Source organism: Pteropus medius, unplaced genomic scaffold (genome assembly GCF_902729225.1).
Source record: "Pteropus medius unplaced genomic scaffold, Ma_sr-lr_union100, whole genome shotgun sequence".
Classification (NCBI taxonomy): Eukaryota; Metazoa; Chordata; class Mammalia; order Chiroptera; family Pteropodidae; genus Pteropus; species Pteropus medius.
Window position 1 is genome coordinate 5,635,071 of NW_024345861.1, and position 27,103 is coordinate 5,662,173.

The 27,103-nt window shown below is 39.8% G+C and overlaps 1 protein-coding gene across 2 annotated transcripts in view; it reads left to right on the forward strand.

The window, feature by feature from the left end:
• Positions 1-27,103, forward strand: part of UBASH3B (ubiquitin associated and SH3 domain containing B) — a 144,920-nt gene that overhangs the window by 111,811 nt on the left and 6,006 nt on the right. For both annotated transcript variants that reach the window (XM_039874725.1, XM_039874726.1), the window contains exons 7-12: positions 13,721-13,853; positions 15,421-15,541; positions 16,153-16,275; positions 17,557-17,649; positions 18,854-18,998; positions 25,277-25,383. In XM_039874725.1, the coding sequence (XP_039730659.1) occupies positions 13,721-13,853; positions 15,421-15,541; positions 16,153-16,275; positions 17,557-17,649; positions 18,854-18,998; positions 25,277-25,383 (722 nt within the window). The remainder of the gene's footprint in view (positions 1-13,720; positions 13,854-15,420; positions 15,542-16,152; positions 16,276-17,556; positions 17,650-18,853; positions 18,999-25,276; positions 25,384-27,103) is intronic.

Sequence of the window (27,103 nt, forward strand, 5' to 3'; positions counted from 1 at the left end):
AAAAAAAACGAAAAACAAAAACAAACAACAACAAAAAGCACAATGTTCTGTGGGGGATCTGGGTCAGTAAGAGTGACTGGATAAAAAGGAAGGAGAAAAACCTTCTCCTTGACAACTTTTAGGGAAGTAGAAAGAAAACCCCAATATGGAACCTGCTGAAAATAGACTGCATGGGCTGTCAGGCTGAATGCAAATCCAGTGCTAATCACATGGAAATTAATTACAAGTTCTTTGTCCATATGCCTTGCTGTGACCCTTGGGGGGAAATCCTGCTGCAGGTGTCCCCCCTTCACCACTGAGGAGGCTTTGATGTTGCTTTCTTTGAATTCAATTCTTGCCACGGCAATAAGAAAAGCTAAAGCTAAAAATGCTAACAATAGAAATTTGATTTTTATTTCCAGACAAAAAGCCTTGGCATCCACAGGAGGAAGAAGTGTTCAGGCAGCATGTGACTGGTTGGTATAAAATAAATAAATTTAGAAAATAGCATATTATTAACTCTAAGTGTATGTGAATGAGCAGGGATGTGCAGCCTTTCAGTAATGGATTCTTGGAGGAAGGGGAGCGGAGAGAGATGAGTTAAAAGATCTTGTGACAAGCCCATTTATCAAGCCAATTGCCTCCTCTGCCCTGGCCCCAGGGCGTGCATCTCTTTAACACCAGTTAAAGAAATTTAAAGTATTTCCAAGATAGAGTCCCTATCATAGTATCTCCCCTCCCTTCAGGCACTTAAAGATACTCTTTAAGTGCGTGGATGGTGGGAAACCAATTTAGTAAAAACCTACTTATGTTTCGGGATATTATCACCCAGGGTAGAGCCTACAAGTCAACCCTCCTGAAGCTTCCCTTGTCTTTTGGGGTACAGGGTTTAATCATAGACTGAACTGAAGGAACAGGCAAGGGTTGGAACTGTCCTGGTGGATTAGGAAAGGATTTGGAGTTTATTTAAGAATGCTTCCTGGATAGTGGCTTTAGTTTTGGTTTGGGGGGGGGGTGTTTGTTGTTGTTGTTTTGGTTTGCTTGTTTTTATTTTTTAGGGAGTTGTAGGCTGCAATATGACAGGCAGAAAAGAAGTTAGTGTATCTGAGAGTTGGTTATATAGTGTGAGCTTCAAAGGGTAGATTTTTAAAGCGCAAAAGGGAAAACCTTTCTCCTTGTGGTACCTGAGTGTGGAGCATCATAGGGTGGGTCTCTCTCTTCAAGTTCTTCTTTCCCTTCCATTATTCTCAAGTGAGGCCTGACTGGCTCTTTTCTCCCTTTCAGGTTATTCTCCCATGTGGGCGACCCCTTCCTGGATGACCCCCTGCCCCGGGAGTACGTGCTCTACCTCCGTCCCACTGGCCCCTTAGCACAGAAGCTCTCTGACTTTTGGCAACAGTCGAAGCAGATCTGCGGGAAGAATAAGGCACACAACATCTTCCCCCACATCACCCTCTGTCAATTCTTTATGGTGAGCTACAATCCCCCATCCCCTGACCTGGGGAGCCTGGTGCCCTGTGTCTCCAACCAGCGCCCTGTGAGCAGGAGCCAAAGTCTAAAAGCCTGTCAGGAATTAGGCAGAAATAGTCATGGGCTCCTAGAGTTGGACAGGCCTTCAAGGAGTCAGTGAGGCTCATGGCTACTCACCCAGAACCTCTTTTTAATATCTGCCAAGGCCCAGACACATGCCATGTTTGGTGTGGCATCATGATGACTGTGTGCTCCTCAGAACCCTAGCGACAAGCCTGACCCACTGAGTGATACACTGGTCTGGAAGGCACAGCAGGAATAGTTTCACTAACTTCGCTTCACCTTTGTATATTATCTGCCTTTCTACTCTTACAACAGGAAGGAGTAGGTATTAGAGAGCTGGGAATAAGAAATGTAATCTATAGACAGAGAAAGTGACTTCAGCCACATGGATGCCGTCCACAGATTTTTGTCTCTCTGGATCTTTCTAGAGATGACAGATACCTTTCACCTGCCATAATTCCTAGTCCAGAATCCCAGCTATCACAAAGTTCATTTAATAACTAAATTAAATCCCCCTCACTATATGTAATATATTACTCTACTTTAGCTCTCTGTATAGATGGATAAGAATTGATTTATCCACATATATTCAAGACAAGACAGAATGCTAGCACTTTAAGACAATATTTTATTTTAATATTTTAGGTTTTTTCCCCTAGAGATATATATTTCTCTCTCTCTCTCTCTCTCTCTGTAAAAAGATGTTCCTAACACCTTCTCTTGTACCATTCACTTTGAAAATTAAAATGATTATTATTTCCTCTTAGTCATCCTAGGATCTTTCTCAAAAGCTTTCAGAGTTTAGAGACACTCATTCTTTCTTCCAGTTCTCTAAAGAGGGTAGGAGGATGATGTCACAGTTTTCTGAGCTTCATTCTTCCCAGCCACATGGGGGTGGAAGTAGAGTCAACTTTTGATCATCTAAGAGGAATAGAAAAGGCACAGGTGATGTAAAACAGTAGAAAATACACAAGAATTCATCCTACTCTCCTGGTACATTCCTCCATTCTTTCTTTCTGCTGGACCAGACTTCCTGCATTCTGGCTAGGATAGAAGTGGCACATCAGAGCTGAGAGGGAGGGAAGATGTCAACCATGCCCCAGTTTAATTTACTAGTTGGATAATCTGTTTCCAGATAATTGGGAGTCTGCAGCTCTTCTTCTTCCTCACAGACAGAAGTGATGGCTTAGTAATTGCATCATCAGTCTCCAGCTCTGGGCAGAGGATGCCAAATGTTAAGTAGTAGCAGACATCTATCTCCCCTTGTCTCTGAATGTAGCCTCTTGCTTTCCCCTTCCAGTGTGAGGACAGCAAGGTGGATGCTCTAGGGGAAGCCCTGCAGACCACTGTCAGTCGCTGGAAATGTAAATTCTCAGCTCCCCTGCCCCTGGAGCTCTATACCTCCTCCAACTTTATCGGCCTCTTCGTAAAGGAAGACAGCGCAGAGGTCCTCAAGAAGTTTGCTGCCGACTTTGCTGCAGAGGCTGCATCTAAAACTGGTGAGCCAACACAGCTTCCAGGCCAGCCCTGGGTCCTGTTAACCAAAAAGTTGGGAAGAAAGGGGATAGGAAATTATTGTGGAAAGAGTGGGATGGAGTCAGGAGGTGGAGGGTCCTACAGAAATTGGCAGAACATGAAAATACAGCCATTTCCCTCCTGCAGCACCCCACACCTCTTTCCTCCCTCTCAGAAATATTGAACTACTGTCCTGCTAACTTTCCAGAGAGAATATCCAGTGACTACTCCCTAACACAATGGCTGTTCCAAGTCGAAAGTATACAAATGATTGTTCCTCATTCAACTATAAATGTATCCAATAGTAGTACCACCATCTCCTCTCACTTCCGAATTAAAGAATCTTTCTTCCTCCCAAACTCCCTCTCAAGTAAGCATCTATCTAGGTCTCGCAGTTCACTCCTTGAGGACCTAGAGCTTTGCTCAGAGGGTAGCATAGCACAGAGAGTGAAGCAGAACCACTAAGTATCAAATAATAATAAAATCCACTGAGCCAAACTCCCTCCAACTTACTAAAACCATTTAGACAGGCCCCTAAGCCTCAGAAGTCATCCAAAAATGTCATCCCTTCAAGATGTCTCCTGCTCTTTTTATGGCATCTCTTAGTTCAAGCAACTGAAATTTCCCATCAAAGGAATTAGCTTAAAGGGATGCTCAGGATGTGTGTTGATTTAGAGACAGTGGTAGAGGCATGGAAAGAGGAAAAGAGGGAGAAGTGGGTAAAGTTTCTCCTGTCTGACTAGAGGTGCAGGCAAGCTCACGTAGCTCAACATGAACTTTATCTGCAGGAAGAAAGACTAACAATGAGGTGAGGGGAGTCTCTGTTGGATTCCTGAAGAACACAATCACAATCAGCAGGTATATATTGGATACCTGCTATGTGTTTATCCATGAGGAATGCGACAAAAAGTAAGAAGTGGTTCCTCCTGGCTAGAGGCACGGTGGGGAAACCTGATTCAAGCACCGTGTGCTAAGAGAGCTCTGAGAAGAGAGAGGCCATCATGAGATGAAGTGGTTCCACCTTCACAGAAGAAAGGACACTCACACTAGGATAATGTTGATCCCAGTGGAGGAAGGGCCCTGCAGGAGGGTGGGCCGCATGAGCACAGGCAGAAAGGAACAGGGGTGCAGAGGACAGTATGGAGGCCACCCTGACCAGAGTAGAGAGTGCAGAGGACAGTATGGAGGCCAGCCTGCCCAGAGCAGATGGTGTGAGCTGCACAACTCAATCTGAGTGATGGGGTGCAAAGCTGGAGGAGACCTGAGCTTGCCAACCCCACACTGCAGGGAGAGTCAGAGGCCAGAGAGGGAAAGACTTGAATGGAGCCACACTTTTTGCCCCTTGGTCTCCTGACTTTTGGCCTATACCTCACCTGCCTTTGTTCCTTGCTGCTGTTTTTATGCCCAACTTGGGACATTTTGCTCTCAGTTTTTTACCAGAAAAGCCCCAAATAAGGCTTGGAACTCTAGGGAGCATGTAATGAGGGCCCAGCATCACTGAACAGGGTCACAGTAAGATCTCTACTCTCAGGGGAACTCTAGGCTTTTAAGACATCTCCTCTACTTCAGGACTGGGGCCTCCTTACACCTCTTCCCCAGGAACTCCCTTTTCCCCAGGGACTAGTGTCTGCTTTATGACTTGGTGGAACCTGTCATTTCAGAGGAGCTTAATACTTTAGAAAAAGGGCATAATAGAGAGACAAACGATTTCCTCTTCCCATCCCTCAAACTCAGGGAAATGGCCCTTTCTTATCCCACAGCAGCTATTGTCAAAACCACTAAAACGCCCACAAGAACCAAAACTAATGTCCCACAAAAGCCAAACCCTTCACAAGTGAGTAAAGCAGGTCTTGGCCAGGACTGCAGCTGATTCTTAAAGAGCAAAATGAGTGAGAGGTAATCAGGCCCTTTCTTGCTTTCCTTGTAGGAAAGGGGAGAGTCAGTTCCTCTCCAGGAATCTGCTACCACTCTCTTAAGAACATGTCTGGCTGGCTTCTCAGCCCTCGTGCAGCCCCCTGGTGGTGATTTAGAGAACTGGGTAGCCCCACTATATGTAAATGGCCCAGTTCCTTGCAACCTAAAAGCATGCCTTCATGTCTTTGCCCTAGAACTTGTGCCTAGAAATTCTAGAGTTTTTGGCATTACCAGATTTCTTTAGAAGTAGATTTAGTGTCATCCTTCATCCAAGGTCCTTTAAGAAGATTCGTTCATGTGTATTCTTTTATTTAACAAACACAGAAACCCTATCACGTGCTGAGTACTAGGGACACAGCGTGAACAAGACACGAACAAGACAAGACAAGAACAAGACAGAAATTGTACTCAAAACCAAAAGATCCAACTTTTATTTCTATCTCTGTGTGATTTGAGCAAGACCCTTAATTTCTCAAAGTCCCAAAATTCCGCCTAGTTGCATCTTCTTCAGGGCCTAACTTAGACAGTAGATGAAATGTTCCTCCACTTAAAGACATACAAAAGAGAAGTAAAAGCCATTCCCTTGAGAAGGTAGGTTGGGTGGTTTTGTTTTATTTTCTAGGATGTCTTAGAATAACAGTCTGTATTCTTAGCTAAGTTAATTTTGCCCCCCAAAGGACATTTGTCAGTGGCTGGAGTCATTTTTGGTTGTCACAACTTGGGGATGCTACAGGCATCCAGTGGAAGAGGCCAGAGATGCAGCTAAAGACCCCACAATGTGCAAAACAGCCCCACAACAAAGAATTACTTGACCCAAATGCTGTCAAGAAACCATGTTTAAAATTATTTTATTTTCTTTCATTTCCTCATCAGCGCCACCCGGAAGCTAAGAGACTTTATTTAAAAACAAAGTTAGTATAGCTCTGGGACTCACACGATTATAAAATTAGCTCTTTGTTTCTATATAAGTTAGTTCATCACTTTAGGCCTCAGTTTTTTCATCTGAATAGTGGGGCTGGTGATAATGGAGTTGGGAGGAGGAGCAAACCAAAACGATTCCTTCTCAGCTAATCCATAGCTCTTACAGATATGTGGCTCCTTACCTTTCAAATTGAAGGTCGATTCAGGATTTATTATCCACCACCATACCCCCTACCCCGCTCCCACACCTTCCCTGCACACCTTTATTCTGCTGCTGTGAAGGAGAGAAACAGCTTTGTCTGACCGCAGGACTCCCTCCTTTGTTATTTGGGAAGCAGAATTCTATGTTCTTCCTTAAATTTCCACCATTGCTATGATTACCACTTTGTAATAACAGACTGTTTCCTTCCTTTTTCCAGAAGTACATGTGGAACCTCATAAGAAGCAGCTGCATGTGACCCTGGCTTACCACTTCCAAGCTAGCCACCTACCAACCCTAGAGAAACTAGCTCAGAGTATTGATGTCAAACTAGGGTGTGACTGGGTGGCTACCATATTCTCTCGGGATATCCGATTTGCTAACCATGAGGTAATGGCTCACTGTGGCTCCTGACGCTACCAGCAGTGCAGGGGTGCAATCAGAACCAGGAGCGCTTTTGCTGCTCGGTGTCGCAGGGTGATGGGTACCAAATGAAGGCAATGAAACGAGCACCAGACAAGGAGTCATTTGGCCCAGGCTTTTGTCTAGGTTCTGCCAGACTCACTAGGAAGCTTTGAGCTTGCATCCCTCCTCTCTGGGTGCCAAGTAGCTCATCTGTGTAATATTCTCATTGTTCTGTCTTCCCTGCCAACCTTATTGGAATGATATAGATATTGAATGGGAGAATAGATATGGGAGAAAAGTATGTTGGAAAAATTTTAAATATTATATTAATTCACAGTGTTAATAGATAAAACACATCATCCTGATCTTAGGTGAAGAGAAGAACACATATATACAAAAAAAATCTGTGAACATACAATCAACAGCTACTTGCTGACTATTTATGACATGCAAAGTACCATGGAACATAGGAGAATTTTAAATTATGATCCTATCTTCAGGGGGCTTTGAATCCAGTGAGGGAGAAAGAATAGACACACATGAAATTAAAGCACAGACCAAACATGGTGAGAATTTGTGTGTGTCACATGGGAGACATCAGTGGAAAATTTGAATCCCAATGCAGGTGGAAAGTTGGCATGATTCTGGCGTCCTTGTTTTGAGGGAATCCATAGTACATTCCAGGAGAAGCATGTGCTATCTCTGAAAAATAATATAGTCCTTTTTCATTTCCAAAGGAGAAGCTGAGACAAAGTGATTAAGTGGCTGGTCCAAAGCTAAATAGCAATTCAGGACCACAGCTGAACCCAGAATCCAAGGATTCTGACCAGTAAGGATAGGAAATCCACCCAAAAAATCCTTCCATAGTTTAATGAAAAATTTGTTATCCAATTAACTACATTTATTTAATAATATTTGTATTTGTTTATCAGGTTCTGAACAGCAAAAGAACTGATTTTTTCTAGTTTAACATCTCTTTTAGATATTTTTTCAATGTGAAAAAAGTTAAAACCTCAGGGTCTATCAGGTAACCTCATCACTGATTTGGAAGTGTTGGGAAGAACTAACCTATGAACCCCAGGTCCAGGCCTAATGATCTGGCCTGTGAGTGTCAGGGACATGCAGCTTTCTCTGACTCTGCTGATGGGAATGTCATGTCCTTTTTCTGAGTCATTTGATGCAAGTTTCTGTGAAAACACTAGCAGAATGGGTTGATCTTACTTAAGAATTCTGATATTTCCTAGAATTGCTTAGGATGAGTCCTAAATATAACTGGAAAGGTGTGGCTGATTGGACTCCTTCCAAGGGCAAAGAAAAAGAAGTTAAGGGTTGTATGCAGCTGGACTCTGAAAAGTCACCTTTCTAAGAGAAGGAAGGTGAATTCAATGGAATTTTACAAGAAATATCTTCCAATCAACACTGCCCTCCAGTTAACTTAAAGGGTAATTGCTTTCCTGCCTGACCTACATTGGCACTGAGGGAAAGAGGCAGCAAGTGCCCGCATGAATTATTTTCTAAAAATAACTTGGCCTCTTTTATCTCTTATTTGTAAAAGCTCATTTATTACTGTTCCTTCTGATAAAGCTTTCCTTCTGAGGTCATTTGGCTTTTACCTGCACTCCCCTGCATATATAAACTTCTTCTTGCCTTCTTTCTTCTGTACCCAGGAGGCAAGTTTGATTGGTCGTTCCAGTAAGGTAATAGATGTCCAGAGAAGGAAAGTGGTTTAGGCAGGGACACTCAGCAGGTGATACATAGGAAAACTCCTAGGTCTCATCCCTCTGCTGTTTACATTCTCACTTGATTGGGACTTAGAAATGCCTGTTGGTACTTCATGTAATCTCTTGTATGTTAGAGATTACTTTGGGTCAAGCCAGTTTTATATGCCAAGCAATAGAAATCTAGAGGAAGGACGGAGTTATACAAAAAACATAAATTCTGGACTCTAGCACACATGGCTTCAAATCCTGGCTCCATGCCTTTAACAGTTGTTGATACACTTTTATAACTTCTATAACTCTCCAGTCCTTAGTTTTCTTATGTGTAAAATGGTGATAATATTTTGCTAGACTGTTGTGTATACCACAAAGAGTATATGGAAAAGCCTTAAGATAATACTCAGCACAGAGCGGGTGCAACAATAACAACAACAAAAAAATAATACAGCTATTATTGTTACTAAGAGTAAAAGGGCTTCAAAGGCAATGAAGGTCAGTTAGTTCAGTTCTTATAATCACATAGCAAACTTTGAGTTTAGTCCCTGTGTAGGAAGGGAGGAAAAGCATACTTGAGATAGACTCAAGAATTCTTACAAGTAGATGCTAAACATTAAACAAAAGAAAAAATATAAGGTAGTAAAATCCAGGCTTGTGTCCTGGTATCTGTCAAACTCGAGCTGACTTTTGCATCTACAAAAAGAGAAATACTTCATTCTCAAAGCTTTCCTACAGGATAGTCTCTCCAGCTGGCCCATTCATTACCCCCATGTGGAAGACTAGCTTTTCATGAGCTATATTTCAGGTGTCTATTATGGTGCCTACTCCAGTGATGGAGCAGGAGAAACTAAGTCCAACCCCATTTGTATAGCAGTTTACTGGAGAGCCTATGGGCTTTTAGACAGATGAATTTCTGAAAACCATATCTGAATCCTGAAGGGAAGCAAAGACATGCCTGAAGGAAAGTCTGTAACCATCCAGTAGCACCAAGCACATACCCACAATACTCTGAAAAGAGAAGAAATGCTTTCTGATCTAAATCTAAATCTACTCAGAGCCTGCAGCCCCAAGGGGTGCCTGTAAATGTCAACATCTGGACGTAGGCACTGTGAAAGCAGAACACACATCTGCCCTGGAGGCACTTGGAAAAACATGTCACATGTGGGCCTCTCTCATCCCTCTCTTCCTTTTTCAGACATTACAGGTGATCTACCCCTACACCCCACAGAATGACGATGAGCTGGAGCTGGTCCCTGGGGACTTCATCTTCATGTCTCCCATGGAGCAGACCAGCACCAGTGAGGGCTGGATCTATGGCACCTCCTTAACCACCGGCTGTTCTGGACTACTGCCTGAGAATTACATCACCAAGGCTGATGAATGTAGCACCTGGATATTTCATGGGTAAGCTGACTCAAAGTTCTTTGCCTGCTGTTTTTTGAGGAACATTGTGGATTTTCAGGAGGTGGCAGGGAAATGGACTTCATTTTAGACACACTGGGCAGTAATTACAGTAAATGGAGTCCATGGGGAAGAAAGTCTGTTAGTTCCAGATCTCCAATAAGGAACTGACTTGGGGCACAGGAAAAATGAGCAATGGATCGCTCTGTTTCACTCTGCCTGTCTCATTTGATGTAACTACCTGTCTGAGTTCCAGATCAAAGACTAAATCGGGGCTGCTTAGGGGTCCACCTCTTATGACTGAAGTGTGGGTCATCCTGGTGCTGAATTTTCATGGCTTTCAGGTTTCTGTCCACTTTGTCCTGGGTCGTTGCTCAGAGTGGTCTGACTCCCCACAGCAGCAAGGTAGTTTCCCCTACACCATCCAGATCAGTAATGAAAGGGTTTGCAAGCATTAGGAGTCCTAACTGCCACTTACTTACTTGGTGGCCCTTAGAGCAAGTCCTCAGAATTTGCACACAAATGCCTAGATGACAGAGAGTATGTATAAGGAAATGGGCAACTGCCAGAACCTAAAATGACACATGGTCCCCACCCCCCGCCGCCCCCGCAGTCACTCATTTCTCACTAAACCAAACTGCTCTCATGTTCAGAGTGCCCTGTGTTGTATGGCCAGCTTTTTCTCAGTAGATAAAATAGGAATAAAAGGCACCTTCTCTTTCCTAATCCAAGAAATTCAAAGCCAGCCCTTCCCTGGCGCACTCAGGCATCTAGCCAGGGTGTGCATGCTGGTTTGTTTTCCTTCCCTCTTGTTCTTTCCATGTGCCAGTGTGGCTGAGGGCCGGAAGCTCTGAGCTCCAGCTGCATGGTGTCTAACATTGTTATTGCCACCATAAAAGAGAAGCAGAGTGGTGCGATTTCAGTGAGTACGTTGCCTGGAGGGAGAAAAGGAAAAAAGGTCCCCTACCCTGGTTAGCAGCCAGCAGACAAACCACAAACCCGAAGATGGAAAAGAACATCTTCTTCCTTAGTCACCCAGTACCCAGCAACTCCTTCCTCTTCCTTCCAGTCCACCCCTAACTCCTGCCCCATGAACATCCAGTGTTGTGTGGCACAAATTGGAAGGTTGAAGCTGCCTTATGTTCCCTAAATGTTTTTTTTTTCCAGAAATGTTTCTGAACATCGAAATAAATAAGTTGGGTTTCCAAAGTTACTATTTTATCATTATGAAAACAAGTGAAGCATAATATACATGAATAAACAGAATTAAAAGGTTCTTGTTGATGAACTGTTCTTAGATTACTTTCTTAAGAGTAGGGTCACATATAAAAGAATAGTATGTGGGAAGCCCTGCTGACTTATTTCAGATCACTATATCCAAGCCCACTCTTGCCCAAATTAGAGGTCAGGCTGAAACATGGGTAAACCTAAGCGACTTCAGTCCATGGATCACAGGGAGGTCTGTATGTTATCTCCTTTTAATTTGAAAAATTACTAGTGATGTTATTTCCCAGGAAACCATGTCTGAAATTAAACTATCAGCTTCCACAGCCAACCCTACTGAGAGTGGGGAAATATTAACATTAGGTGTTAGAATGTTATAATTAAGAATTTGAAGTTTTCTTCCAGCTGTCTTGGATTCAAATCCTAACTCTCCCACCTACCAGCTGTGTGAACTTGGCCAAGTTACATTACCTCTCCGAACCTCTGTTTGTTAATCTATAAAATGAAGATGGCAATTATTTGCAATTAACTCACAGGGGTGTTGTGAAGACTGCAATAAAAGACAGCTTTACATGGATCAGTGCCACATATATAATAGCACTTAATCTAAAGTAGTCATTAACTTTATGATCTTTGGGGGGGTCTTTTTTCTAATTTGTGTTTTCTACTACTCTTATATATTCTTCAAATCAAATGTCTCCTCTACAAAAATGATTCTACAGAAGAGTTGCCCTTTCCTACTTAACCCTGGAAGTGGAAATGACTCAGGGAGGTGAGTTTTCTCTCACCTCTAACCAAAGAGAGACTCAAGGAGGTAGAGCCTCAGGGAGTGATGGAGCATGACCTGGCTGACTTGATGGGAAGTTGTAAAGGGGATTCAAGCGACAAGTAAAGCCTTAGGGTCTCTGACCCTTCACAATCCTTCCTACCTAGTCCTCAGTTGTCTGAGTCCATCCTAAGGAAATATTCTCCTTCTACCCTTTATTAGAGCATCTTGCCTGGTTCTTAGTATCCCTAGATATTTGTCAATTGGTAAAGCCACATCATGTCTTCTGAATCAGGGTGGTCTGGCTGGTACTTCTGGGCTTACATATAGAACTGTTGTGTCCTAGGGAGGTACCAGTGCCTTCCTGGTACTTAAGAAGACGTTTCGGGAGTCAGCTTCCTCCCTATGCTTCTCTCAACATAAAGCGTCTGACTGTTGTCTTACTGGAACTGACAGCCCCAAACTGTCTCAGAGTGAGTCAGGCCCTTTGATTACAGTGACAGTTAAGAGAAGGAGGTTGGCATTCTCCTTGCCAACTGAGCTAAAGGAGAAAGAGACGGGATTCTATCAGTGTCTTCACAGCTATAATAAATGAAATTAAGGGGCAGGTACAAGCATGATGTCAAGACAATTACATCCAGACATTTCACGCCCTGAAGCTTTGATGAATCAGACAGTGAAAGTGAATTTTCTTTAACTGTGTGATGTTTGGGAGAGTCTCAGTTTAAAATAAAGGAGAACAGATGGTCTATTAGACTATGTGAAGGGCATAAGATTTCTTTGGTTTACAGTTGCTTAAATTTTACCATAATAGATCTTATTTGACTGTATATCACACTTCTTGATACAGCTTTGTTAAACTGTAGGTCCCTGGGTCCCACCCCAGACTTGCAAATCATAATCTGTTAAGAGTGGGGCCCAAGCATGAGTATGTTTTAAATCTTCCCTGGTGATTCTGATATGCACAAGGGCTGAAACTTCACATTTTTTAGGGCTTGTGTCTTCTGTGACCTTTGTGTATTTACAGTCAAAGAAAGGGATACTTCAAAGAGTGAAAAGGGTGCTAAAACCATACAGTTTTTTGAAAGAATTTGTACTAACAACCAATTAGCTTTTTATTGTAACTATGAAAAGTTCTTTGCAAAATTAAATTCTAGGAATAATACTGTGTTAAAAATGAACAATCAAGAACAGATGTGTTAAACTGCACAGATTGCTGGGTCAGCAGATAAAAACCAGGGCTATGCTGGGCAAACTGGGTTGCATGTTAGCCTAGTTGTAAAGAAGCAAGAAATCAAAAGTTTCAGTGTTCTCCCTTGATCTACCCAGTGATACAGAAGGAGTTGTTCACAGATTTGCCTAATAATCATACTTAAATTGCAATGTTTATTAGATAAAGCTTTTTGGAGGTCTTAAATAATGAAAATAATTTCAACGTGAAATGATTTGCTGCCTCCCTTTCAACAAGACCTCTTTTAGGCTTCTGTAGTTATATTGTTACACCCAGAAATGAGAGTTCTTGGCTCACAACTTTAAACCCCTTTCTCCATCTCACTTCCAACAAGATGATTAAATACAGAATTATTTAAACTATTAAGTTATTTAATTATTAAAGAGGAGGTCATTCTCACCAGGTATGTAGAGACTGAAGAAGGTAGAATAGGGTATATGGCTATAAGGTTTCCTTGACCATTAGGAGCTGCAGGCAAAGTGATAGAGACAATAAAAATGTTCCCTCTAATTTGTCAGTTTAGATGGACATCACCATGGAAAAGATTAAAGGAAACAGGAATTATTTCTTTAGAGCCAGAAAAATAGCTGAGAACAATGGTGCAAAATTGATACCTCATTATTCTTTAAAATGCCTTTGGTGCCAACCATGCCTGTGGCATCTTAATAAGCACAAAATCATAGGCTCCATCCTTTCCCAGAAAGATGAATTCATCTGCTTCAAGTACAGAAATCCATCTACCTCCTTTATTAACTGCAAGATTTCAGCATAAAACAAGATGTTCCAGGAGTGGGGCACCCCCTACTCAGATTTCCCTACCATTGCACTGCCCAGGGAGCAGTTCCTGTTAGTCCAAGGATGACATGCTGATGACTTCTAGCCAAAGCAGTTAATATCTTCCTTATCTTCCTCTGTAGTTCTTGCTCGATCTTAAATACATCATCTTCCAATGCTCTCTCATTTGGTGATGGCATGTTGGAGAGGCGCTCATATGAGGACCAGGGCCTGGGAGAGATGACTCCCCTGACTATCATCTGCCAGCCCACACAGGTAAGGCTGACTGCCAGGATCGCATCCTCCACTCTACTCAAGAGTCACTGATTACCTATGAACCAAGTGTGAGGCTGCTAAGATACACAAAATTTCAAGACTAGGAAGAGTCAAATGGATGACCCTGACAATGACTACCAGCATCTGGGTCTGGTCTTGTAAGGAGGGGTATGCTGCAGAGGGGAGAACATGTTACCTGTAAAAAAGTAATCATTGTATGTATTTTGCAGGCCATTGTGAAGATTAAAGGAAATAGGGTAGGGGGTGAAAAGGTGAAGAAGAATAAGAGGTACAAACTTCCAGTTATAAAATAAATAAGTTACGGGAATGTAATATACAGCACAGGGAATATAGTCAATAATATCATAATAAATTTGGACAGTGACAGATGGTTACTAAATTTATCATGGTGATCACACCGTAAAGTATATAAATGTCGAATCACTATTTTGTACATCTGAAACTAATATAATGTTGTATGTCAACTAATGAAAAATATTAAATATTAAATATTTAAGGAAATATAAATAATAAGGCTCTTAGCACAGTACCTGGTGCATAGTGAGTGTTCAGTGTATGTTGGAGTGCTCCGTATATGCCAGAAAGTTTGCAGAATGAGAGTGGGAAGAGTCGTTTTGAACAATACAGACAAAGGCAAGTTGAAAGTTCAAACATGTTGAGAATCATGAGACTAGATCACATTGGCTAGAGCCCAGGGCTTGAATTAGGGAACAGTGGGAGAAGAGATGGGGAAGACTATGCCACCATGTTACATATTAATTTTGTCAGGGCAACTGGAAACAAATGTAAATGCTGACCAACATGAAGCTGGCAGCACTAAGGAAACTGGGAATAGCTGACTCTATCAGAAAGAAGGAATATATAAACATTTATAACAATCCACTCTGCAGTTATAGAAACCAAAGTCATTTGGACACGCTGTTGACTAGACTCGCCTATTTCATCACCCAGAAGTAGCAGTAGTCCTTCTTGAATCATTTCTGGGAATACGAATGTGTATGTAGTTGGACAACAGAGCCTAAACTGTGATTAGAATTGACAAACCAGACCTTATTGCTGGAGGAGACCATTGAACCATGTGCTCTAACCACACATTAGAAATAAGGTAGACATATTTGTGACAATAAAAGTCTTCACTCCCTGAAGAAGCTGATGAAACAGCTCTTTAGGGCAAGAAGTTGTCCCACTAGATGGCTATCTCTACATACTGGCTAGTTTTATCTCTGAGCTGTAACTCAAGTGGCTTTCACATTTTAGTATTGGCCAAACACCACTCCTGCTAATAATAGTAGCAGCAACAATAATACCATTTTCATAACCCTTCTTATTTTGCAAAGCACCTGCAGTTCAACTCATCTGACCCTCAAAATAACTTGTGAGATCTGTAGAATGAGTCTTACTATCCCCATTTTACAGATAGGCCACCCAAAATACAAGGTAGGTAAGGGGCTTATCCAAGTCATACATTGGCAGAACTTACTCTGAAGCTCCAGGACATGTCAACTTTTTCATGTTTTCCTCACTAATAGCCTTTCTTTATCTGCAGCCTCTGAGAGTCAACAGCCAGCCTGGGCCTCAAAAGAGATGCCTCTTTGTGTGTCGGCATGGTGAGAGGATGGATGTCGTGTTTGGGAAGTACTGGCTATCCCAGTGCTTTGATGCCAAAGGTGAGTAACTGGTAGGCCTGCTCAGCATTGGCATTCCTATTATGGCCTCTAGGGGGCACAGTCAAGCTACATTTATCTAGATGGAGTCATATGGTTACGTGGGATATAGAAAAATCCGTAATCTGTTACATTCGTAAATCCTTCCTGTATGTCTTGAGTGTTAAGAAAAAGGTAAATGTTCTTGTCTCTATTCTATAAACTGGGACACCAGGGACCAAAGAAGGCAAATATTTTACCATGATCTTGTAGCAATTTCAGAGTTAGAGACAGGTATCCTCATTTCACAGCCAGAATTCCCACCATTAAATCACCCTGGCTTATTTTAATTCCTTTTTTATTTGAGTGGCATGTTTAAGATAGGGAGACTTGCATATCAAAGAAGCCCTCCTGCTTTAGAGTGTCTGGTTTCTACTCTTGTCACTTTTGTCAGCAGAATGAAGAAGTAGATCCTAAGACGCTCCACCAAAGGAAAAGTGTAAGCCTTGGTATTTTCTAGAGAGCTCAATTTAGTCCCTTTGGCCAAAAAGGAATAAAAATGGAGAGGCTATGAGGATCAGCAATGGAAGTCTTAAGGAAATAAGGAACTCACATAGCCTTTGACTTTTCTCTAGGCCGCTATATACGCACCAACTTGAACATGCCTCATAGCTTACCTCAGAGAAGTGGTGGTTTCCGGGATTACGAGAAAGATGCTCCTATCACTGTGTTTGGATGCATGCAAGCAAGACTAGTGGGTAAGTGTCCTGGAGTGATTGCACAGCCATTCCTGGTCACGTCCTCAGAATGCTGGTTTCAATAGGCATGTCAGCACACTTCTCGGGAATTCCATAACTTTCCTAAAAGCAGTAAATTTCCTCAAGGGATTTCTTATGTAACCATTAAGTTGAGCGCACTGCGTTTGGCATGGTTTACCAAAGTGAACAAGGTGTAACTCCTACTGAGGGGCATATGATCCAGTAATGGGGCAAGGTTAGACTTGGTGTGGCAGAGAGGTCAGCTTCTAGCACAAGGGAAAGGAGAAGGGAACCCTGGAGTGGCTGAATGTATGGAGGCCAATTGATCCTTTTCAGATGCTCAGTTCTATGCAGAGAATGTGCCACACAGAGACAGCAGCATTGTCCTGTAAAATCACCTAACACATATTGATTGATCACTTATTTTGTGCAGGTACTGTGCTAGATATTGGGGATCTAAGCATGAATCCCCACTCTCAGGGAAACAAACTTATAAGTACATAAATAACTTACAGTATAGTATTCAAAAATAAAAGTATGTGTAGAGAATTATGGAAGCACAAAAAAAGACACATAAGAGATAAGAGGTAAGCTGAGACCTGAAGTGGAAGTCAGCTGGGCAAAGAAGGAACGAGGGTGTGGAAGGGAATTCTCAGTGAGAACAACATAAAGTCATACACATGAGAAACAGCATAAAGAGTATGGAGGAAACAAGTTATCTTATTTCTAGAGCATAGATTGTGAGCAAGGCATAAAATTAGGCTGGCAAAACGAATAAAGACAATTTCACAAAAGACCTTGACCACCATATTAAGGTGTTTAGACTTTATCCAGTAGAGAAAAGACATGGATTCCATAAGAAATGTGCTGAAGTATCAGGTGTTGGGATTTACTTCTAGTGTCCAAGAATAGTTGAAACTTTGTTTAGCACAGGATAAAATTAAAACAAGACCTAATTTTCACCATATAGACTCTCTCACTTTTATCACAAACTTGAGATTAGCATTATCATGTTTCTAGGTCTCTCGGATGGACATTTTGCCACTTATCAGCACCAGGGAAAAGGAAAGAAAAAGATAAGAAGGGGCCTTTCATTTGGTCTCTCATAGAAACTCTGATCAAGGGATTTGTTGGAAACAAGGCTGAAACTACTGGCTCTGTGTAAGCCCCCAGTGAAAAAGGGAGATTTGCAGCATCTACCTGGTACCCTCTCCCACATTGAAGGTTAAGCCAAGGCTGAGTAAATCCATCAAATTGATTCCCCTTTGGTTTTCTTTGCAGGGGAAGCCTTATTAGAGAGTAACACCATTATTGATCACATCTATTGCTCCCCATCCTTGCGCTGTGTTCAGACTGCATACAACATCTTGAAAGGTAAGACTTGTTAAAGGTCAGCTAGTCCATTCTTCTGTCTCCAGGCAGATTTGTAGGACATTAGCCAATTGAAACCTTCAAATTTGGACTTTTTAGCAATGATTCTTTCAGAGTATGTCTCTACAAAAGTCCCAAAACAGTACTCTGGCAGCAAAAGCACTATGAAAGGAAGTATACAAATAATTTTTTTCTTGAATATTATTTTCTTGAATGAATTGTGGGAGTGTAAAATATTGTTGCCTGGTAATAATTTAAAGTTTACGGAGTGATCCTTTCTCTTTACTGAAATAGCGAAGCCACTTCCTCCCACTCTGCTCTGTTTGCCTCTTATTTTCAGCAGCAGTGGTGCTTCTAAGTATCTGCCCATCTTAATCATCCCTATTTCTTTAGTTATTTGGAATGATTTTAAAAGCACCATTGCTATAAAGATACTCGAATTTTGCCATAAAATCTATGGAGGCTTAAGATAGAGGGATCACCATTCTCATTCCCCTGGAAAGAAAACGAGAAGAACAGTGTTGAAATGTTTACCTATTCCGAACAAACAAATGAGCCAGAAATAGCTGAGCCAACAAAGAATTTACACTATATTTGAGACTTCTATTCATTAATCTTAAGTAAACCAGAATGCATTTATGTATTAAAATGCATTATATATTAAATTTGTACAGAAAAATTAAGGCAATATAAAGAGAGTTAAACAAGGACAATTCCTGTCTTGAGTGTGATTACACTATGATGTGGGACTCGTGCCCTGGCATTTGTAAATATTCAACATCAGAAAATCTCATAGAGAAAATGAATAATTTACACAATATTCAAATACAATGTAAACTATTGTAGAGTAGTGGATGCTAAAAGAATTTCTGAAATTTCTTCATAAGGCAATCTTGGAACTTACTTTGGAAAAAGGGATGATATTAGTCACGGAACTGTATAAATTATATGGATAATGACTTGTTTTTTCGTTAAGCCAGATACTACTTAAAGCCAGAGTATTAAACTCATATATTTGTAACACAAAAAAAAATTAAAAACCCTGGTCCAAACCCACATTTCCAGTTTCTTTTCATTATATGTAGCATCTGGTAGGAAAGAGAATAGAAGGTTTACCAGAATTTTTATAACAATTTGACCTCTAATTTACTTTCCCACTGAGAACATGGTGGTGTTTCCATCATCTTCCTATTATTTTACCTCTAAGGTTTACAACAAGAAAATCACTTGAAGATTCGTGTAGAGCCTGGCTTATTTGAGTGGACAAAATGGGTTGCTGGGAACACATTACCTGCGTGGATACCTCCATCAGAGTTAGCTGCAGCCAACCTGAGTGTTGATACAACCTACAGGTAACCCTCTGAAACTGCTATTTCCTGAGGCCAGAGTAGAAGTACTTCACTACTCCAGGCCAGGCTACTTAAAGAGATGAAGGACCAAACATAGCCCACAAGCAATTCTCCATATTGGAGGAGGTCAAGCTATAATTTGAAAAAGCAAAACTGGAAAAAAGCCAGCATTCCCTTGTATTTAGCATAGTTTACATTATATCTCTATACACACATTGGATTTTCCTGACTTTATTACAACTCTTTCAGTAAATAATAAAGCCACTTTGTGTTCCAGGAGCAGGCACCAGCAAATAAAGACAGATTTCCAGAAGCTTGTTGGAAGATAAAGGAAATTATAATGTCTTACCTTGGATTGTCATTTTTAATTTTTCAAAGCATTTTTAATTTTCTTTATCTTTATTTATTATTGCCATAACCCCAGAATGTAGGCAAGCCACTTTTATATATAAGAGGGTACAAGTGGCTTTGCCTAAAGTTGTACATTTAGTGACTACACATGATAATAATAATAATAGTAACAATAACTTTTATTGATTATTTTCTGCATGTGAAGCACTGTGTGATCTGCTTTACAATTTTCTCATTCCTAGTTCTTTGCTTTTTACCATTGTACCAGACTGTCTATACTGGAATTAAAAAGAAATGTTTGTACATTGCTCACAGGTGAATAATCCACATGTAAACAAGAATTAACCAACAATAATATAGTTACATTAACTATCAAAAATCTACTCAGACATTTGTAAAATATCTTGGAGGAGGAACAGCTATTCACAACCAATATAGTGGGGAATAAAGTTTGTATTTCTTAGGGCAGAATTTGGAGCAAGTGACCAATGTAAGCATAAATTTCTTTCTTGTGATATCCCTTGACCTTTCATTTCAAATACATACCCAAACCACAAATAAAGCCATGTGAGTTTCCGGCTAAGGAAGAAGAAAATATCTTTTTCTCATACTCATTTTCCTGCTCTGCAAATAAGACCTCAAATAACCCCATAAATTAATGTGTGCTACTTTTTCTTGCTTTAAAGGAATTTGCATTCCTCAAAAATAAAATTATATCAATCAGATTCCATACTAATATCCTTTACATTTGTCCTTTACAAGCTATGGCCACTATTTTTCTATTATTTGAGGAAAACAGCAATAAATTGTTGATCCCATGCCAATGGCCATCATCCTTCTGGCCTGGAAAGAAGGTAGGTGAGTTGCTGCCAACATTGGTAAAATGACTTTCCTCACTTACCACCCAGCACCTCCCAGACCAACCTGGGCCAACTATGTCTTCAGCTTCCTCTTTAAGTGTGTCCTGCAGTTCTTCCCAAGCTGATTTACAAAGGTCTCCAGAATCGTTCCATATGATCCTTTCAGTGCACGCAAACACATCCAGGCACACACCGATAACACATCCCATCAACAGTACAAGCAGAATAATGAATGCCAGGAATGTGGGGGTCAGAACGTGGTCTTTATTCCAGATTTTCTTTTCCTCTACAGAAAAATCAAAATTCAATTCAGTCATTTGTGTTTAAGGGGGATAAAAAGGTTAAGATGCTAATTTTGTAAATCAACTGAGAAAGTCAGTGATAAAGCATGTGAGAAGCACCACCTCTAGAGCCAAATTCCCTCTGAAATTAGTTATGCAAAGTGAGCGGGCCTTCTGAAGCAAGTAGTGGTGTCCAAATGGTCGGAGAAACATTGAGATAGGCAAAGACTGATAGCCAAGGTATTATAAGTCAAGCAAGCATCACTTAAAGAGACCTGTCACCTTAGAGCAGGAGGGAGACAAGACTGGAAGCCGGGTTGAGGGAAACTAAGGAGGCTGGTGACTCATAGCCAAGAGCCATCCACAGGCATCAAGACCCAGCACAGGGGCTGGGTGTAGAAAGCATCTTGGGTCTTAGAGAGCTGGCCTAGAAGAAGCAAGGCAGGAAAAAAAATATATATATATGTATATGTGTGTGTGTGTATATACACACACACACACACACACACATACACACACCAGTTGTGTATATATATATATATATATATATATATATATATATATGTATATTGTGTGTGTGTGTGTGTGTGTGTATACACCACACAATACCACTAACACATACACACACCAGTTGGATGGGACTGCATATATATATACACACACACCAGTTGGATGGGGCTGCAGAACAGGGTCTTGGCTAAGGATGATAGAGAATTAGTGGGGGCATGGATCTGAAGTGTTAGAGGGGCAATGAATCAAAATGTCGTATGGGGCTCAAGACAGAAACCTGCTCTACAGTCTTGACTCAAGCAGGGTGAGGAATAGAGTGTACTGGGGAGAAAATTGTTCCAGGAATGCTCCCTGAGCACCTAGAGCTCAGGGTCCCAGGTTTAGTTGGTGATTGGAGGCCTACCTGACTCTCAGTATAGTACATGAGTCCTGCAAGTGTGGCTAGAGCATGGTATGTGCTGCTGACAGGGGTGAGAAAGCTTTGACTCTGTCCTATTCCCATCAGGACTGGTGGCTCAAACATGGAAGCCATTCCTAGGTTCCACTTCAAGGCAAGAACTGCCAAAGTAAAGAACTGGATCCCAACATTTACCTGCTCTTACTTAAACAAGTCTTATAAATTACAACATGGTCTCACCCTTGAAACTATTCTCTGGACCATACAAAGAAGCCTTTTGTCACAGGTGAGGGAGGAGCCCTGTGGGAGACCAGGTGACATAAGTGATAAAAGAACTAGATGAGAGATTTGGATGGGGGAAAAAGTTTGTTCCAGAACACCAGGGTACATCCTTAACAGGTGGTGATTCATGTCTTCCTCTGGCCCCCAGGGCGTCGTAAGATTCCTAGGAGAAATAGGCTTGCTGAGAGAAAGTTATTTAGATGAGGGCAGGTTTTCTTCAAATAGAACAGCATCCTTCCTCTCTGGACAGAAAACACAGAGAGGCAGCCTTGAGGAGGATCCTGTCAAAAATGGTCCAAAGTGGAGGACAAGTTTACAGGCATTGATCAAACCCAAGTTTAAATCCAGGCTCTAAAAGTTGCTAATAGTGTGAGCATAGGCAAGTCATCTGTAGCCTTTCTGAGCCTCACTTTTGTCATTCATAAACTCAAGATTTACCAAATAGTTGCTAGAAGGGCTCTAGTTAAAGAATGCAAGAAGCTGCTTTGCACAGAGCCTGACACATGGGAAACTTTCAGTAATTCTTTGTAGTAATAATAGTAGTAGTAGCAGCAGTAATGTATTCTGATCAAGATTTTGTGTGAATTCACTTTGAGAACTCACTACCAATTTTACCCACCATGCTCTAAATACCAAAAATGAAAGACAAAATAAGAAAACAGAAAATATGACATAGTTGTACTAAAAAAAAACAAGATAAATACCTCATAGACCAGAAATCCTAAATAGTAAAGGAACCTAATGTCAGCTTTAAAACCTATCCTTTCAACTCCCCAAATCATTTTACAAGGCCAGAATTACCCTGATACCAAAGCCAGATAAGGATACTACAAGAAAAGAGAACTACAAACCAATATTCTTGATGTAAAAAATTCTCAACAAAATATTAACAAAATGAATTCAACAGCATACTAAAAGTATCACACATCATAATCAAGTAGGATTTATCCCTAAGATGCAAGGATGGTTCAACATATAAATATCAGTAAACATGATACACCACAATAGAAAGATGAAAGATAAAAATCATATGATCATCTCAATAGATGAAGAAGAAAACATTTGACAAAATACACCATCCATTCATGATAAAAACACTCAATGAATTGGGTGTCAAAGGAATATACCTCAACAAAATGAAGGCCATATGTGATGAGGCCACAATTAACATCATACTCAATGGTGAAAGGTTGAAAGTTGTTCCTCTAAGATCAGAAACAAGACAAGGATGCCTACTTTCACCACTCCTATTTAACATGGTACTAAAAATCCTAGCCAGAGAAATCAAGCAAGAAAATAAATAAATAAAAGGTATCCAAACTGAAAAGGAAGAAGCAAAATTGTCTTTGTTTGCAGATAGGATTTTATATATTGAAAATCCTAAAGATTCCACCATAAAATTATCAGAACTAATCAACAAACTCAATAAAGCTGCAGATACAAATTCAACATACAGAAATCAATTGTGTTTCTGTACACTAGCAATGACTCATTTGAAAAAAGAATAAAACAATCTCATTCACAATGGCATCAACGACAATATAATACTTAGGAATAAATTTAACCAAGTAGGTGAAATATCTATATAATGAAAACTACAAGACTTTAGTGAAAGAAATCAAAGATGTAAACAAGTCGAAAGATATCCCACATTCATGAATTGGAAGGATTAATATTGTTAAACTGCCTGTACCACCCAAAGCCACCTATAGATTAAGTGTAATTGCTATTGAAATTCTAATGACACTTTTTACAGAAATAGAAAAAACAATCCTAAAATTTGTATGGAACCATGAAAGAAAGCATCACACTTCCTAATTCCAAACTATACTACAAAACTATAGTAGTCCTAACAATATAGTACTGGCATAAAATAGACACATACACCAATGGAACAGAATCAAGAGCCCAGAAATAAACCCTCAACTAATATTTGACAAAGGAGCCAAGAATGCTCAATGGAGAAAAGATAGTTTCTAAAATAAATGTTGTTGGGAAAGCTGGATAACCACTTTCAAAAGAATGAAACTGAACACCTGTCATACATCACTCACAAAAATTAATTCAAAATAGATTAAAGACTTAAACATAAGAACTGAAACCATAAAAAATCTGGGCGAAAACATAGGAAAAAACTCCTTGACTTTAGGTTTGGCAACGATTTTTTGGATATAATACCAAAAGTACAAGTAACAAAAGCCAAAATTAATAAGTGGGACTGCATCAAACTAAAAGACTTCTACAAAGCAAAAGAAACAATCAACAAAATGACAAGGCAACCTACAGAATAGGAGAAAATATTTGCAAATCATATATCTGATAACGGGTTAATATCCAAAATATATGAAGAACTCACACAACTCAGTAGTAAAATAAAAGCAATCCAATTAAAAATGGGCAGAGGAACCGAATCGATATTTTCTCAAAGAAGACATACGAATGGCCAACAGGACCACGAAAAGATGCTCAACATCACTAATCATGGAAATGCAAATCAAAACCACAACGAGATATCACCGCACACCTGTTAGAATGGTTATCATCAAAAAGACAGGAGATATCAAGTGTTAGCAAGAAAGTGGAGAAACAGGGAATCCTCCTACATTATTGGTGGGAATGTAAATAGGTGCAGCCTCTACAGAAAACAGTATGGAGTTTACTCAAAATGTTAAAAATAGAACTACCATGTGATCCTTCAATCCCACCTCTGGGTACATATCCAAAGGAAATAAAAACATGAGCTCCAAGAGATATCTGCACATGCTATTACTTATGTGGAATCTAAAACAGCCAAACGCAGAGAAACAGACAGTAGAGTGGTGGTTAGCAGGGACTGGGGAAAATGGGGAGATGCTGGTCAAAGGGTACAAACTTCCAGTTATAAGATAAATAAGTTCTGGGGATCTAACATACAGCATGATGATTATAATTAATAATACTATATTGTATACTTGAAAGTCACTAAGAGAGTGCATATTAAATGTCCTCACCACAAAAAAAAAAAAAGAAAAAGAATAGTGTTACATGATGGAGGTGTTATCTAAGGTTATGGTGATTATTATTTTGCAATATATACGTATCAAATGAAAATGTCTTACACCCCAAACTTATACAATGTTATATGTTAATTATATCCCATTAAAGCTGGAACAAAATTTAAAAATAAAACCTATCCTTTCTGCTTATAGTTTTAAAGGCTATGGTAGAGAGGCTTAGGAGATATCTGGTGATCTAAATAGATAATGAGATCTACTCTCCACTTTGCTTGCTATTGGCTCTGTGGCCCAGGACTGTTGGTCAGTAAAATAAGTCAAACTGCTTATGAGTCAGCTTGCAAGTGAAACCTGCACTGAATATTTCATTTTTCAACTGTTCACTCTGCCACCATGCACTCAAATCCTTTATTTATGTACAGTCTATACATTTCAACCCCACTTCTGTATAACAGAAATTCTCTTCCCTCTAATTCCTTCCTTTCTAGGGAAATGGATAAACAGAATTATGGAAACTTTAGAAAGGCCTTAAAAGTTTAGAGTAATATAAATTCCTTTGTCTTGGGATCAAAATGTTTTATTGTCTTTATTCATTTTTCTATTACAGACCTCACATTCCAGTAAGCAAATTAGTGGTTTCAGAATCCTATGACACTTATATCAGTAGAAGTTTCCAAGTAACAAAAGAAATAATAAGTGAATGTAAAAGTAAAGGTAAGTGGTATTATTTTGGATTTCATATTTAAATATGTGACTGTTTCTCCATCATGGTTAATAAGCTATTCAAGATGTTTCAACTTGCTTTGGTAGACTTACTTAATAAGAAAGAAAAAATATTTCCAGACTTTTCTTGTAGATGCTTTCTGTTAAATTTGTAATATTCTCTTGGATACCTAAAATGGTAGATATTCCGTGGGAATGCACCAGACTTAGCTACTCTATGAAATAACTTAGATTCTGCATTCCATCTATTTATCTTGCACTCTGTGAAGAAGGTTTTCTATTACAATTTCAAAAAGTTCTTTAGTATAACATTGTTTTGTCTATGATTTGATCCAGGAGCGTGGATACCCACACACAAATACACCTACACAAACACACATGCCATTACTGTTACCACCAAACAAAGAGTGTTCTGTGAGACTCGAGTCTGTTTGCTATTGATTTTATAAACACTGAACTCAAATATTTGATGAGATGTAGAACTAACTGTTCATTATAATTTTTTTGTGTGTGAAAAAGGCAGATTACAAAAGAGTATGTACATTCCTATAGCTTTTTTAAGATAAAATATTTGCCTTCATACAATAAAAACTGGAATTATATACACCGAAATGTTAGCAGTGGATAGCCCTGGTCAGCAGTATATGGATGAAACCCACCTTTTAGTTATCACTCAGAAAGCCCATCACTTCATGACAACTTCCATGCCCCTGCTGTAGATACTCAGCATGTTCTAGCCACCGGAAAGTCTCAAGTGCTTACAGTTACTGAAAATTATATTGGGAGCAGCAGAGAGCACTGTAGGCAAAGTTTTGTATCTTGATAGTGATGGTGTTTACAAAAAGTTATACATGAAATAGAATTAGGTGAAACCTGGTAAAATCTAAATAAGCTATGTGGATTGTACCAGTGTCCATTTCCTGATTTTGATAGTGTACCAGTTAAGCAAGATGTTACCATTGGAAGAGGCTGGGTGTGTGGGACCTTCCTGGTGTATGTATGGGTGTGTGTATGCACGCACGTGCGAGTGCATGTGCCTATTGTACTATATATACACTATATATATACCCACACAATATGTAAATATGCTTGTATATATAGTGCAATATATATAGTGTATATAATATACAATTGTATTGTATATATGCTATATGTACAGTTGACCCTTGAATAATGCAGTGGTTAAGGGCGCCAACCCCAACACAGTCAGAAATCTACATATAACTTTTGACTCTCCTGTAATTTAAATACTAATAGCCTACTATTGACCAAAAGCCCTACTGATAACATAAACAGTTGATTAATACATATTTTGTATGTTATATGTATTATATACTAAATTCTTACAATAAACTAAGCTAGAGAAAAGAGTATTATTAAGAAAATCATAAAGAAGAGAAAATACATTTAAAGCATTTATTGAAAAAAATCACATATAAGTGGATCCACACAATTCAAACCTATGTTGTTGAAGGGTGAACTATAATTTTATATATACATGTGTATATTTGTAACCTCCTCTGAATCTATAATTAATTTAAAATTAAAGGCTTTTTTAAAATAACCTTAGGCTGCCTTAACAATACAAAGCATTTTCAAAATATTGCTTGGCCAAATTGTCTCCTTGACAATGTTTGCCCCTCCCTGAAACGCTTGGCTTCTAGTACTTACAAAGTTTACATATGTCTTTATAGAAATGGTCTTCCCAGTC